General features: G+C 40.8%; 2 protein-coding genes across 4 annotated transcripts in view; one reads left to right on the top strand and one right to left on the bottom strand.

Annotated features, from left to right (window-relative positions):
- Nucleotides 1–12,240, bottom strand: part of FBXO39 (F-box protein 39) — a 33,167-nt gene extending 20,927 nt beyond the window's left edge. The window contains 2 exon segments of the mRNA XM_072353755.1: nt 10,261–10,437; nt 11,227–12,240. Of these exon segments, the coding sequence (XP_072209856.1) occupies nt 10,261–10,437; nt 11,227–12,240 (1,191 nt within the window).
- On the top strand, nt 1,378–8,683 carry TEKT1 (tektin 1). 3 transcript variants are annotated; one of them, XM_072353582.1, is made up of 8 exons: nt 1,378–1,589; nt 4,168–4,413; nt 4,921–5,086; nt 5,337–5,465; nt 5,882–6,025; nt 7,072–7,294; nt 7,874–8,070; nt 8,337–8,683. In XM_072353582.1, the coding sequence occupies exons 2-8, from the start codon at nt 4,224–4,226 to the stop codon at nt 8,494–8,496; spliced, it is 1,209 nt and encodes a 402-aa protein (XP_072209683.1). In that variant the 5' UTR covers nt 1,378–1,589; nt 4,168–4,223; the 3' UTR covers nt 8,497–8,683. The 3 variants fall into 3 exon arrangements, with proteins under 3 accessions (XP_072209683.1, XP_072209685.1, XP_072209684.1); XM_072353583.1 differs by lacking the exon at nt 1,378–1,589 and adding an exon at nt 3,463–3,570; XM_072353584.1 differs by lacking the exon at nt 4,921–5,086 and having other exon boundaries at nt 5,337–5,415.
- Nucleotides 12,241–15,100: the final 2,860 nt, after the last annotated feature.

The raw sequence follows: 15,100 nt of genomic DNA, 5'->3' as shown, positions 1-15,100 counted from the left end.
ACCATCACTAATGCTTTTATACAGGGAAACAGAACTCTCGCGCTGTTAATGGCTTAGCTAGTTTTTAGAAGTATACTTAAGCTGCCATTCCAACTGCTGATTTTGTTTCAATATACTCTGCTAAAGAAGTTATCACAAAACAATCAAATAGCCTGGTTTGAACCTCAGGAACAGGAACTGTCAGCCCTCATTATATTCTACATAAACCTGTAAAAGATTGCGTCATTTAAAATTTGTTCATGATTCAAAAAAGGTTTAAAAAGGACTAAAATCAGGCTGCATCCTGTCATTCCCAGGAAGAAAGTGCCTTCTTATGTCCACAAACATGTTACATAGAGACAGTAATATATAATAAATTTGATTTGTTCTAAGAAATCATACAAAGGTCAGAGTCATGGTGACAGAGAACTACTGCTGCCATCAGTCTTGCTTCCATTTCTAAATTAAATGGTGATGGGGTGATACCGTGTTATTGTGAAGCAAGTGCAGTTGCAAATGAATTTAACAGCACACTAAACAGCAGTTCAGTATTTCAACAGCACTGGAGTTGGTTTTGACTTATGTTTGTCTCTACTGATGTGCTGTTACATTCATTTGCAACTGCTTTTTTGTTGTTGGTGGTTTGTGTGAGAATTTCAATGTAGTTTTCAGTGTGCCCAGCAGTGCTGTCTCTGCAGATCTCAATGGAAAGCGCTGTGCAGATCTCAGCGCTGTGCACCTGGAAATACCCGCACAGCAGCTGCTGCACCGCACCACCTTTCTGCAACAGTACGACGGGGAAGAGAGCAGATGGTCCCGCGTCATTCATTTCAAATTGTAACAAACATTAAAACGTGCCTTTGTAAATTTAAGGCTGGAAATGTGCACGTTTTTGTTTAACTTGTTAATGTCCACGTCCAGATTATTACGGTTGCACACATCATCACAACGACCACTTGGGCATCAGTCTGTCCGTTCTTCTGGTGCTGCGGGGCGGGGTGCCTGGTGCCCGGGAAATCCCTCGGCCCCGCTCCCGCTCCACGCCCTTCCCGCTGCGAAAAGTTAAGAAGCTCTGAGAAACGAGCGGAGCCGCTTCGCCACAGACCCCCGCGGACCGCCACAGACCCCCGCGGACCGCCACAGACCCCCGCGGACCGCCACAGACCCCCGCGGACCGCCACAGACCCCCGCGGACCGCCACAGACCGACGGGCTCCCGCAGCAGCGCACACACACACACACAAGTCTAAACCCGTTACCGTTGTTAAGAGGCGCGTTGAGGGGGGCGGGCGAGGTTGTGGAATCAAACCGATTGGCTGCGGGAAGTCAAGTGGCACCTGCGATTGGCTGGCGGGCGTTTGGGTGAGTGGAGGCGTTGCCAGGGGGAGGAGAAGGCTTTGCGCGGAGTCGGCAGGAGCTGTGGGGGGGAGGCGGGCTTTGTGTTCTCCGTTGAGGAGCGCTGGATTTGTTCCGGAATTAACAAACCGCTCTAATTTCTTCATAAATTATCCTAGATGCTGAGTTGATTTTACCGATCGTTTGACGAACAGCAGCGCGCTGTTGTCTGCCTCAGGAAATCTGCTATGACTTAAGCCCTGAAAATCACCAGAGGTAAAAATCAAACTTTCTTCTGTTTTAGAATTTGCATTAAGGGGCAAGTTGTATATTGAGTGTTAATTTAAAAGCAAGTAAGCTCTTATGGCAAATGATGAACAGCTTCAGGGTTTGTGACTGTAAACATACCACTTCATGAAGGCTGTAGGTATTGGGTTCTCAGAAGAAAATCTAATGAAATCCCATAGGCCTCATAAAACAAACCGGATTACCTGATTTGAGGATTCACCTGTTTTTAAAGTGACTGGGCATGCTTTAAGGAACATAATTGGATAGCTCGGCATTTCAGTTTATTTAGTAATTGCCTTCTAGACCCTCAAAAATTTGCTCATATTTCTAAAAACCTCGGAATGGTACTGAGCATATTGATGATAAGGTTTTGTGGAAGAAGACCAACAAAAATGTGCGTAGACTGATGGGACTTGCACAGTCCAAATAACCCATTGCTCAAACTGTTTGAGTTCAGATCTACTTAAGTCAAAGGAAAAATTTCAGTTCTTATGTAAAGTGCTCCAGTCTTGCACCAGCTGTTCATGCACTTTAAAAAAAATAAAAAAATAAAACTTTCAACTCTAAGCACCTTATATTAAGGATCTGGTAATGAGTGTTCATTAGGGAAGAAATGGTGTTTCTTATTTAGGCCAAAACATACAAATCAAGGGCTAGCTCACAGATGCTTTTACTCTCCTGTACCAATAGACCAATAGTTGTAGTGTTCATGTGAACAATACTGCCTAATTGATTTACAGGTCTGCCTAAGTAGTATTCTGTGTAGTTGATTATTCTGGTCGTTCAGCCCAGTCACGGTTTTGCTTTTGTGGGACATGAAAGGGAGTATTCTGAGTGTCTGTAACCACAACTTCCCTCCCAGCCCCAGCCTCAGTTGACAGATACTTACCATTCTCCTTGTTGGCATTGTGCCCCATTCTCTGCTGTTTATTGAATCTCTAGGTTCTTGTCCCCTCAGGCTAATGGCTTCAGGTTTGAGGTCAGCCTTGTCTTCTGAAGCCTGCATGTTCCTTTGGCTAGCTCTGGAATACTCACATCTTTTTTTCTGAGACAGTGTTTCTTCAGCTGCGAGATCTTTTTGGCTTCTGTGGAGTATGAGCAGATTTCTATATACATGGCAGCTTACATGAGAAGTGTTGTGGCAATCAGTTTTAATGATCACTGAGAATTTAACTAGTGTTTGACATTATAGATTGCTTTCTAACCATTGGTGCAAACAATAATTACAGTTGTTTTGCACTCTTATGTCTTGGACTAGCTCAGCATCTTTTGACTATTACCATTTGCTTCTTTATTATTTTGTAGTCTCTTTGAACCTTGCTGGAAAATACTGAGAAATGCCATTCTGATCTAAACTGTGCTATGGCCATAACAGAAAGTTAACTGTTATTAAACAGATAACTTTATCATCTAATGTAGTGTTTTTCTGTCTCCTTCTTTTCCTCTTTCAGGCACCTAGTCTTTTGTCCCAGGTAAGGCAAGAACATAGTTCCCATGGAGCAGATAAAGAATACCGCTAAAAAATATTGTAAAACTGAAGCTTTAGATAGGTACATAGCACACCTTTCATTTGAAGATTTTTAAAATGCATTTCTGCGGTATGTCCATTAAAACTGCTGACCAAGGCTGTTGAAAACATTTTAATTAACATACAATAAGTTTTTATTTCTAAACAGACCTTATCTGGCAGTGGGTGAAAGGAAGTACACTTGGCTTGTGTGTGCTGTTCTTTCACCTGATATAATAGCAAAAGCTGGCTGGTTTGTTAGAAGCAACGTTGCATAGCAACCACTTTGTTGACCTCCCATGCCATTCAGAGCCCCCTCCTGGAATAATTGTCTCACATTTAAAAATACACAGTGGTGCTGCTCTGCAGATAGAGACTGCATGCTAGCTGTGAGCAAACCTCACAGAGAAGGGGAACAGAAGATGTGGCTTTTAGCCAGAGTTTGACCTTGGAAATAATCAGGTGTGAAGCAGTATCAGTTAAGGAGTACGTGGGGGAAAAAGAGATGCTTTAAGGATGTCTGTGCTGGAGCAGGGACAAACTATGTTGTGATGGAATTGCTGTGTTTGTCTGGGGAGAGGAGTTGTCTCAGAAACACTGGAGAAACATAGTGCTCTAAGAAGAAAATTGATATTGAATCAAAATGCTGTGACTGTGTATTTTGGGGACAGTGACTTAACTTCTAAGCTTCCCTTTGTTCTTGTTTAGCCCTCCCTAGACTTCTCAGTTTTCTCTTTTGTCTGGTGTACTTTCTCCTTCAGTTTTCTCACATTTTCCCAATGTCTGTGCTGTCACTGTTGCTATGTCCACAGTCATCCAGCTGTTAACTTTTACAACTTTGCGGGACACTAATTAACTCTTATATTTGTTCCCCTTTATTTTTTTCTTTTTTTTCCCAGTTTGCTGTGAATCTTTTTCTCTTCTAACTTCCATTTCCAAATTCTCGTTTCTTCACACTTTTTTGAAGGTTAAAAGGGACAAGAATCTTTTCTACCCTCCTGGGCCCATCTTTACATATTTTTGCTTCTGCAGCCAAATATAACCCTACTCTGATTTCAGGTTCCACATTCCAAGAATTCACCTGTGTTATATGCAGAACCTTTCAAAAAAACAAAATGGACAGACAGCTGCGAGCTCCACCCAAGTTTCTTTCTTCAGAATGGCATGTTGCAAACAAGATGCAGTATGCCAGTACAGAGTCTCAGAAATCCAGTTCAGAGCGCTTAGTAGCTGAAAGTCAAAGACAGGTGGATGAAATAGAAAAGACAACTCAGAAAACCCAAAGCAGTGTCAACAAGAAAATAGGTAATCCTACTTATACTTTTCAAGTGTAATTTGAGCTATATGTTTAAGAGGGACTTAGAAAATTACATGATTGTAAGTAAGAATATATGTCCATGTCATGTTATCTGATCTCATGGAAACGTCAAGATATTATCCAAAAAAAAGTTTTAGGTGGATTCTTTATTTTGTATGAAATGATCACAGAATCATCAAGGTTGGAAAAGACCTACAAGATCATCCAGTCCAATCATCCACCCATCACCTATAGTTCTCACTAAACCATGTCCATCAACACAATGTCCAAACATTCCTTAAGCGTTGGTGACTCCACTGCCTTCCTGGGCAGCCCATTCCACTGCCTGACCACTCTGCTGTCAGAGAAGTAGTATTTCCAAATGATGTCTCCACACATTAAGTCCAGCACTAAATTCACACCATAATGAACTCATTCTATTTCTAGCCATATCTAGGAAATGACAAACAGTGCCCTGGCTTATATTAATAGTTGTTTGAAATGTTAAATTGCAGAACAGAGACTGGAAGAAATAAAGTTCTGGAAGCAAGAATTAGATAACAAACTTGAACAACTTGTTAATGAGACAGAGGTACTCTTAACTTTCGAGGTCAGGCTGGAGAAAGCCTTGGAGAGCTGCAAAGAGCCACTTGCAGTTTCCCAGAAGTGTCTCCTGAACAGGTGAGATTAAGAAGAAAAACATTCAGGGAGAGAAGAAAATCTTATGTAGCAGACTTTTAACAAATAATTAAAACAGTGGCAGACTAAAGGCTGTCTGGTTTGTGTTACAACATTGGAGAGCCAAGCCCATAAAGGCAGTGTTTCCAGTGTGGCACAGAAAAGCTTTCGATATAGAATGCTGGGCTTCACCTCTGTCTGTTAGCTATAGGCATTTTAATAATGTGACTGATGACTTTTCCTCTTTATTTAGGCAGAGACGAGCTGGGACTGACTTGGTTTATGATGAAGTGGAACAGGAACTGGTCAAAGAAGTTGATGTTCTGCAGGGGGTGATTGCTTTGCTTGAACGTACATTGCAACAAACCAATGAGCAAATCAGGTGCAGAGGCAAAAAGTGTAATCAACCGTGGGTTAGCTGAAAAGTAGGGCAGTCATAATACTGAGAAGTTACACAGAGCAAAGATTACTTTCAGTGCTACACAGTTACAGAAGTCCCATTCTAATCCATGAAATTTGATCATTCTTAGAAGTTCTGTTAGAACTGAAAGTACTGCTACATGATCCATGACCTCAGGATCCAGTCCTGTGGCTTTAATTCTAATTGAAATTATACTATTGATTTATTAGGAGTTTGAACCATACTCTAGATCTTGGGACGTTGCAAATAACAGTTTGTGAATAAAGAATTTTGTGAGCAGCATTTCCACTGCCTAATGTACCATTTCTCACGTGCATGTTAGGGAGACTTGTAAATGCCTCAACTTTGGCTGAGAGTGCGATCACTTCTTCTTCTAGACTAAACCGTTGCGCAAAATACAACCTGGAGATGGATCTGAAAGACAAGTTCACAGCTTTGATGATTGACAGTTACTGTGCTAGCTTGACAAACAACACTCCTGATGTCGGATACCCTGATAAAACAGTGAAAACAGGAGGAAAGTAAGTGGTTATTTAACTTAATGGATATACATTAATTATACTGCTAGGAAATGAACCATTGCAGTAATAGCAAGATTAAAGTAACTGTGTGTAAGACAGACTAGCTGTTCATCATTGTTCTGTTGTAGCTATGTATTTTTTTTATACACTGGTGAAATGAACCACAATAATCATATTTCCATCGAATGGCTGTTCATTGGAAGTTTTTCAGGCTCACAGATAGCTATAGTAAATTTCTCACATGGCTTAAACCCAGAACAGATTCCCTGATGTAACTTCCTTTCCTCTCCCATGGTGCCTAGGCAGGTCAAATGCTGGACTGAGGCAGATGAGGTGTGAGGTTAATTAATCTGTCCAGTATGCAGATTTTGTGTGAATTAGTGTGAATGGTTTAGATGAAGAAATACCTACTCCAAAACAGGCTAGCAAGAAGAAATAGGCTAAGTAGCAAGCTGACACACTTGGAACACCAACAGACTGCCAGCTCTTACCACTAGCACTTGTTAGTATCCATCAGCAGGCTGTGTAACTCAGACGACACACAGAACAGCATTTGCTGCTATACACAAATAATGATTACAGGTTTATATAGATACCCAGTGAAACAAAGAAGTCTCTGAGGGACTTCACAGAGACCTGCCTACCAGCCACTAGTTTACAGATACCACTCTCCCCTTCCGAGGATGGGCTTTCCAACTATTACTGGAAGTGACTATGTAGGGGTGTCCTGTGAGCACAATTAATGTGTGCATAGTAACTTGGTGTTAATAATACTAGCTGAATTGTATTACTAGTAACACCTTCATTGATGAAAGATGTTACAAGAAATATTAGTTATTATGTGTGCGCCTACTTGTCCATATCTTTCCTCCCTTTTCCTGCTACAACTCAATCTCTTATCAGGAAACAAAAATAATAACTAAGTTGTTCTGAGATTGTAGCAAAATAATTTTTTTTTTTTTTTACACTCATGCTTGGCTTGTGGAGTAATTATAGATTAATGAAATCGCAGATGCTGCCATTCTTTTATTTTGAATCTCTTTCAGTTTTGTTAGCCCCGAAGACTGGAAGTATTTCTCAAACATAAATGTTGAAAAGGCTGACAAGCAGAGAAACAATTCAGTGGCACTAAGGGTGCTGATTGACAGCATCCTCTCCCAGACAGCGAATGACATGTGCAAGCAACGTGAGATGGTGAATATCGCATTTAGAAATAGAGTGAAGGAAGTCAGTGATGCCAAGCACAAGCTAGAGACACTTCTTGCAGTGGTAAGTTGTAGATCATCGGTGAAAAGATAAAAACAACGAGCTTTGGTTATCAACCAGTTTTCTCAGTCCAGTGTAATGAGGTGTCTTGAGCTACTGTGGTTAAGAATTTTACCTTTACAATGCTGGCAACAGCTGCAACATTCCCCCTGGTCCCAGTTTCTTTTAACAGTCATTTTAGATTTCATTTACTTACCTATATGTGCACTGCTATTAACATGAATTTCTTGAATCAGTCAATCAATTGAAGTATTCTGGTAGACCTCACTGAAGTCAGGATTTCCCTTGTGATTTTTAGATACGTAGGGCTGCTACAGGTTTTTTGCAATTGTGCTATAAGAGCTTAATGGCTTATAAAATCAGGGCCAGCGTGTTTGAAATTCAATACATGAAAACTGTGCTTGAGTTCTAAAAGGTAACCACTGAACTTAAAATTATATTGGCTCCTCTCTAATCATAATCTTGGACAACCTTTGTGAAAATCTGTTGATAAAATAACACCTTAACATAATGAGCGTTATTACTGCGATTACTGTTATAGCTGCACTGTAGCTGTGCTTTCTTCTGTTGGATTTGTTAAAGGTGATGGAGGAGACTGCCTCACAGGAGATGAACATTGTAGCCTTAAAGAAAGCAATTGCTGATAAAGAAGGACCTGTTAAGGTGGCTCAGACCCGCTTGGAAGCAAGAAACCATCGCCCTGGTGTGGAATTATGTTATGACACAGTGCAGAATAGGTTGATGAGTGAAGTTCAAGAGATTACAAACAATATTCAAAGGCAAGTGGAAATGATGAAAAAGTGGGAAAATCTGTGGTACAGATTATTTGGTTAATTAAATAGTCAAAGTAACATTGGATCCTAGCTATTCTCCATGAAATTTTGGGACATGCTTTTTCCTTAAGAGTAGCACACTTTAAAGGATGCTGCATGGATATTGTCTCATTTTGAATCCCTGTCCTTGTTTTTTCACTTGGAATTATTTTTGTATATGACAAAATATCTTTGTACTCTCAACTAACTTCTGGCTGTATTTTCCCTGTTAGGTTAAAGGACACACTGGCACTGGCTGAAACAGAGCTGAAAGGTCTGAGACGTCGACAGCTTTCCCTGGAGGAGGAGATCCAGAACAAGGCAGATACGTTATACATTGATGAAGTGCTGTGCATGCCAATGAGAGAGTCTGTTTGCATTAACAACTTTTGAAGCCACATTACTGGACAGCTCATGCTGAGATTTTTATTGACAAACTCCAAATTCATTGATTTGAATTAATGCTGTCCACATTCTAGATGTGTGAGGTAACTAAAACAGATGTAGTATTTACAGCTAGCACTGTGCTCTAGAATGCCTGATGAAATCTCCAACTTGTCAATAAAGCTCCAGAATAAGGAGTTATGCTTTCCATGTTATCTCAGGTACAACCAATTTTGCCATTGAGAGGTGTAGAAGTTGCTAGAGCAGGAGGTCTCTCACAAGGCACTGCTAGGTGGTCAAGTGGGAGTGTTGACTGCCAGGACTAGTCACAGTATGTTTTTTTTTCTGCTGAAGAACTGGGCACAGAGTACATTAAACTCAATGGGAACTAGGGAATGGTGATGCAGTGGAATGGAGTACCTGACTCCATCTGAGTCAAGAACAAGCTGAGGTAGATTTGGGGCTAATTGTTTCCTCACTCCATGGCTCAGTTTTCCTATTTGCAAAATGGAACTAAACAGATGGGCCTCATTAATAAGATATTTGAAACTCTGCAATGGGAAGTACTGAATGAAGACAAGGGCCATTTTTTTTTTTTTTTTTACTAGAGGTGCCTACAAAGGCTGAGAAGGAGCTCACTGCTGCTTCTGGTTCTGGTGAGGGAAAACAAAAAAAAAAGGCAATAAGTGATTCTGGAGACATAGGAGACTGGTTGGTTCCCCAATCCAACGTTTTAATCCAAGGCACAGTAAAACTGTCCTTTGCATATGGTCATATCTCCCTTTCAGAGGCATGCTGACAAGACTCAGTTCTCTTACTAATGCCATCAAAAGGATTTGTTCATCATTTGCAGAAGTAACTCCTTTTAGCTTTACGGCACTGGATAGGTGGTGACAAAATAGTTAAGCTCTGAGTCAATCAGATTCTTGAACTTCTCGTAAATATTGTGCAGCAGCCGCTCCTCCTCATTGGTCTCCTGTCGGGATGTGTAAATCCTGACCTGTGAGCATGAATGGTGGTCATGTCTCTCAGATATGTGAAGCAGTCTCAGTCCATTAAAGCTCATGGCAAAAGTAAGCCTTTGTTAGTACTGAAGAATATAAAGAAGCCAAATTCATAGAATAAAATCCTAAAAATCACTTATAGTTTTCACTCTAAACTGAGTGAAAACTATGACTCATCTCCTGCCAAAGAATTTTTGGGAAGGGGAAGGTTCCTTTTACCCTCAAGGTTGATGCATTCTTGGAATATGCATAGCTCTGCATCTAATGCATTTAGAATCCAGCAAGCAAAATTGTATGACAGCATGGTTTACACCAGCTGCGTTTGTGGTGTGGACCACGTTCAGTACAACATCCCTTTTTGGTGAGATGTGTTTATATCTTTTGTTTAATGAGATTCAACTGCCATGCTTCAGTTTAAGCTTAGATCCAAGTACCAGGTAAGTACCTGGGTGAAACAGACAATCCCTAGCTTAATAAAGGAGGTGACAGAGGGGACCCATAGACTAGCGGAGTCCTGAGGAATGGTTGGTGCTGGTTATCAAATTTACATAATATTCTGTAATATTCGTACTTATGGCCTAGTAGGTTGTAAAGACCATTTCTGAGTGGTTCTCAGGATTATTATAATGCTAAAACATTATATAGGAAAAGTAGTTATATTAACCTTTCCTTCTCTAACCTTACTGCAGGATTATGGGGACCTCAGCATTTCTCTGGATATGGAAGAGAGGAAAGTAGATAATGGGAGTTTTGAAGCACAGTGTCTTACCTTTATTGTAGTCAAACAGCATTTCCTTTCTGCACGATTATGTAGCAACCTTTCCATAAAAGTGACACTAAGAAATGCCCAGACTTTCAGAAAATACAACTTCCTGCATGATAAGATAAGCTGCAGCAGCTCATCATCCAGCAGCTCATTGTCATTGTGTACTTCAAGGGTTAATTGCTTCAAAAAGAAAGAACATGGTCAGTACTACAAAACAAAGCTTGCACTAGCTAGACTTCAAGTGTTTCCCAATTTTACCAACAGAAGTGACTGGCAGCAGATCAGCTGTGTATCTTGACGTTAGCAGAGAACCGTTTTTTTATTATGACAAAAATATATGCTCCATTCTCCCATAACTATTCTTCCTGTGTACATTGCATACCATCCTAAGAGACAGATGACTACCAGTGGGTGCTATACCCACAGCTCATGCCACTATACTATTTTGCATACCAGAAGTAATTCAAGATAAAAAGCAAATCCAAAGCCAATTTCTAGAAAGCTTTACAGATCTGAGATGTCTATTGGAAACTCTGCAAAGCATTAGGTTGTAAAGAAATCTGTCAGTAACCATCAGTTTTAAGGCCATGTGCCTCCCTGAGGCACATACAGACTTGATGCTCATTTATATGGGTCAGCTGTTGAATACCTTTCATGATACATCCTTGATGATGCCAAAATGCTTTGACTGAACAGCTTTCCTACAAAAATAGTGCTTTCCTGACTGAAGGTTCCTTTTGTTCACAGCTGGCTTTACAACCGTCAGTATTTTTTGAGTGTTTTAGCATTTCATGAGGGCAACCTGACATAAGCAACATTTGTAAAGAACAGCATAATGGACATTATAACTGGACAAGGACAATCAGTTGAACTGAACTGTATAGTTGGTACACTGTAATGGCTAACTCCTACTGCCTATACTACTTTGCTTAGCTTTCTGCAGTGAGTTGTCATGACTGCTTGCCTTACCTGCAGCACATGCCAGTAGGCTGGGAGGATGTTGGTGATGGTAGGTCTCATTATCCATTCTGGGTCTCTGAAATAGCAGCTCCGTAAACTGATGCTCCTGACTGGGATCTCCACTAGCAGGATCCTGGCTAGATGATCATGCTTCATGACTCTTTCAAAGTAGAAGTTCACATTCAATTTTGGGGCTCTTTTGGCCAAGTTGGCCCATGACATTCCCCAGACCACTTGCCCGTGAGGGTCATGGATATGACATTTGATATTCAAGGTGCACAGGGAATGAGCGCTTTCCTTGCTCAGAATGTCCAGCAGTTCATCAGAAACACAGTTATAATTGAAAGTTAGGATAACCAGGCTGTGGAACTTGGACATAGTACGGTGGAACAAGGTGCTGCTGTAGACAGGAAGATGAAGACTGAAGAAATCCTCGATGTTTATTTCTGATATAAAGCTTTTATTAGTCAGGCAGCTCAGAGAATTCAGAAGCTCACAGCCTTCTTCCAGGGTTACTCTTGCTCCTTTTAAGTTGAGATAATTAAGCTGTTTGCTCATTCTTTTCAGAAAGGTACATAAGTTCTTGATAAACTGAGCCCTGACTGTGTTTCTCCAAACCGAGCGGTCTAATTCCAGATGCTTGATGCTCAAGGACGCCAGGCGACAGTTACACTTACCCAAGTGTGAGAGAAGGCCTCTCATAGACACTTGAAATTTTCGGGTAAAGACAGTACTGCAAGGATGCAATAACTTGACTTCAAGGTGTTTCAAATACTTGCCAAATTTCTTGGTATACCACAGTGCAGTTTCAAATTCAAATGTACGTGTCCTTGATGTTTGGCCATTGAATGTGATGGTTCTGGTTTTCCAGAGGGATCCTGAGTACATGGCCTGATTCCAGTTTTTACAGACTAATGCCGCTCGAGATCTGTCCTTGTCATCTAACCAATGGAAGACATGCCTCAGACAAACATCAGGTAAATATGCCCAGAAGCTCTGCTCAAGGTCACCGTCATCATCCATTGAAGAAACACTTCTGGACAACACTTTGGAGTGCAGAACAAAACCTAGATGTAGGAATTTGCTGGCTAAATGTCTTGTAATTCCCAACAGAACAGCCTTTGAAGCAAACAGCTAGAAGTTGCCTTTTTTACATCCCAAAGTGATAGTCCTTTCTTTGCCTCTGTACTCAAGTTGTCAGGATCCAAGTTCTTGTGTCTAAACTATTGTCTAACCTAAATCAAAAGAGAAAAACGAGTAAAAAGCAATCATAGTAAGAGCATAGGACGCATCATTGAACATTTTGGCTTCTTGTCTGACTAAACAGGGATATGGCATGATGATAGAGAAGTTGTTGCAATTGATAATGGTTTGGGGCCTGATACCTAGTGTTCTGGGCAGTACAGAGATGAACAATAACCTGCGCAAAAGCAGTGCAAATGACCATTCTTAGACCTTCAGAGTACTTTGTCAAGAAAACCTGAGGTAGTACCCTGCCATAGATGAAAGTACAATCCCTGTTGAGTGGAATAAGCACTATAAGCTGTTCTATCACTTTGCTTAAGCAAGATGTTCAGCCATTTTCCTCCAGTGGACAGGAAGAAGGATATATAACAGTAAAATATGGGAGAAAATAATCATACTGCAAGAAATTACTAGTTCAACTCTCAACACTAGACCCTAAGTATTCAGCTCCCTGAGAACCTTTTCAGATCTGACTGATAGTTTCCCACCTGTCTTCATGAGTGATTTTCTGTACCTCCTCCTGCCCCTCCTTCCCCCATGTTCAGTCATTGCCGTGAAACAAAGAGGCAACCTTTGTGACATCACAACTGAATTTATGCTAGGGCAAACAAAGCTGACTTGAACCAAGTTAGCTGGGCTGAGGTGAAGACACTGGAAAAGAAAGACTTGCTTGGTCATCTCAGAAACAGAAAAATACAGGTCACAATCTATAGACATAGGTGCAGGCTATATGTTTGGTATTATCACTTTAAACCACCTGAATAAATGAACAAGCAACTGAGCAGTAAACATCCAAATAGGGAAGCAATGCATTCCATATTTCTTCATTTATGAATTGCAAACTTCAGTTGTGAAATGCAAATTACCTTCCACGTACCTGTTAGATGCTTGCTTTCACAAGACCTTTTATACAGATCGAGGTACCAGTTGCCTCCGCCAACAGCCATGCATGGGGAAAATTTGCATTTTGTTAGTACTTCTGCAGTGAGGCGAAAACTCAGAATACAGGTACTTCCTATCGTAGTGCACATATTACCATGTTCACTTGACAAATCACTGCTAAACTCTTGGGAATTAAATTTAAAAAACAAAACAAAACAGAAAAACAGCTAAGGATAGTGATCTATATGATCTACCCCAAAAATCAAGGCCCAATTGCTGGCATGACCAAAAGACAAAATAACTAAAAATTAGGTGATGCCAATCTTTAAACAGTCTATCTTTCCTCCTTTGCATGAGAAGTTTCCTTGGTGTAGTAGAAATGCTGAACAGCCTGAAGCAGTGATGGAGCACCTGGTGGGAAGGCAGGGCCAACCCAGGGTAGCTCATGCGCATGCAATGTACCTGAATGACCAGGAGGGCTGTAGCCATGATCCATCTCTTACCTAGAGCTCATTTAAGGGTTGGCAATGGAGGTGAGGTTATCTTGCTGGAGATCCCTTCCTGTGGCTTTTCAAAGGCAAGCAGCTTTTTTTTTCTCCTTTGTTTCTGTGACTGCTGCATCTAGGCTTGTTCTTGTTCACTGCAGCTAAAGACTTTGCCACCTTACTATTATTGCTGCACTTTCCATTATCTTGTAGTGTTACACTCAGTGTAACAAAGTTGTAATGGATTAAGATAATGGGTACCATAAGAAGATGAAAAAACGTAGGTCTCTTGAGAGCCTGTTTACAACTGCAAGGGCAGTTGTAATAGTTCTAATTTCATTATCAGGCTTACAAGGGCAGACTGCCCAATTCAACTTTGCCTTGCTGTTTCCCTTTTGGATTAGGGCTATTCCGTCACACTATTTCTACATTAGCGTGCACCCTCTGTTCTATTAGCACTGTGCCTTTTCCTAGCTTCTTTCTCCCTTGATACAAAAATGCCAACTCAAAATCTTATCTTTCAGCAATCATCCTTATTTAAGTGCTCTTAAGTCATGGGGCTGTGATTACTACCTCACCACCCTCGTTATTTAGGACTTGTGACATCCCTCACCCCACAAAGAGCTTTGTTTTTAGTGTTTTTTAATTATTGTTGGCCTGTGTAGATTTGAGAGGAATCTTAAAATACAGTGTTTCAAACCGAATATTGCAGACAAAAGGAACCTGAAACCTTTCCTACGTAGATGGAGGTTGGAGGCAAGGGGATGTACACTGGGACAGTTACAGATTTGTTGTGCCTCTTCCTATCTGGAAGCCTTAAAGTGAATTGGTAGGAAGAAAGAAGAAAGCAAAGTAATGTACATGGCTGTAATATGTAGAAGTATATTCCTATTAATAAGGAATTATTTACTGAGACACATTTGCTTCTACTGTAACATATGAATGCAAAGGGGTACAAATGCCAGAAAATGCCAGTGGAACCTTTAAAAAAACCTGTAGTGTTTTAGAAGTCATAGAAAATGTGCTTACAAATCAAAGCACTGTCAATGGGCTGTGGCTCTAGGATAATCGTTAGCTGTGCATGTGTGTCTAGGAGTCAGCTGCTGAGTTGGAAGGCAGAAGAACACTGGGAGGGTGGGGAGGGGGGGGGAAGTGGAAGCTGCTATACCTCTTTCCAAAAGTAATTCTGCAGGTAAAAGTGTTATATAGATAAATGTTCTACGCAGAATCCAGTGGATGACTCCACTGCTTCCCAGGAAGGCTGTTCCAAC

The sequence above is a fragment of the Excalfactoria chinensis genome, chromosome 19 (genome assembly GCF_039878825.1).
Source record: "Excalfactoria chinensis isolate bCotChi1 chromosome 19, bCotChi1.hap2, whole genome shotgun sequence".
In the NCBI taxonomy this organism is placed as follows: Eukaryota; Metazoa; Chordata; class Aves; order Galliformes; family Phasianidae; genus Excalfactoria; species Excalfactoria chinensis.
This window is presented reverse-complemented; position numbering and strand designations above follow the sequence as displayed.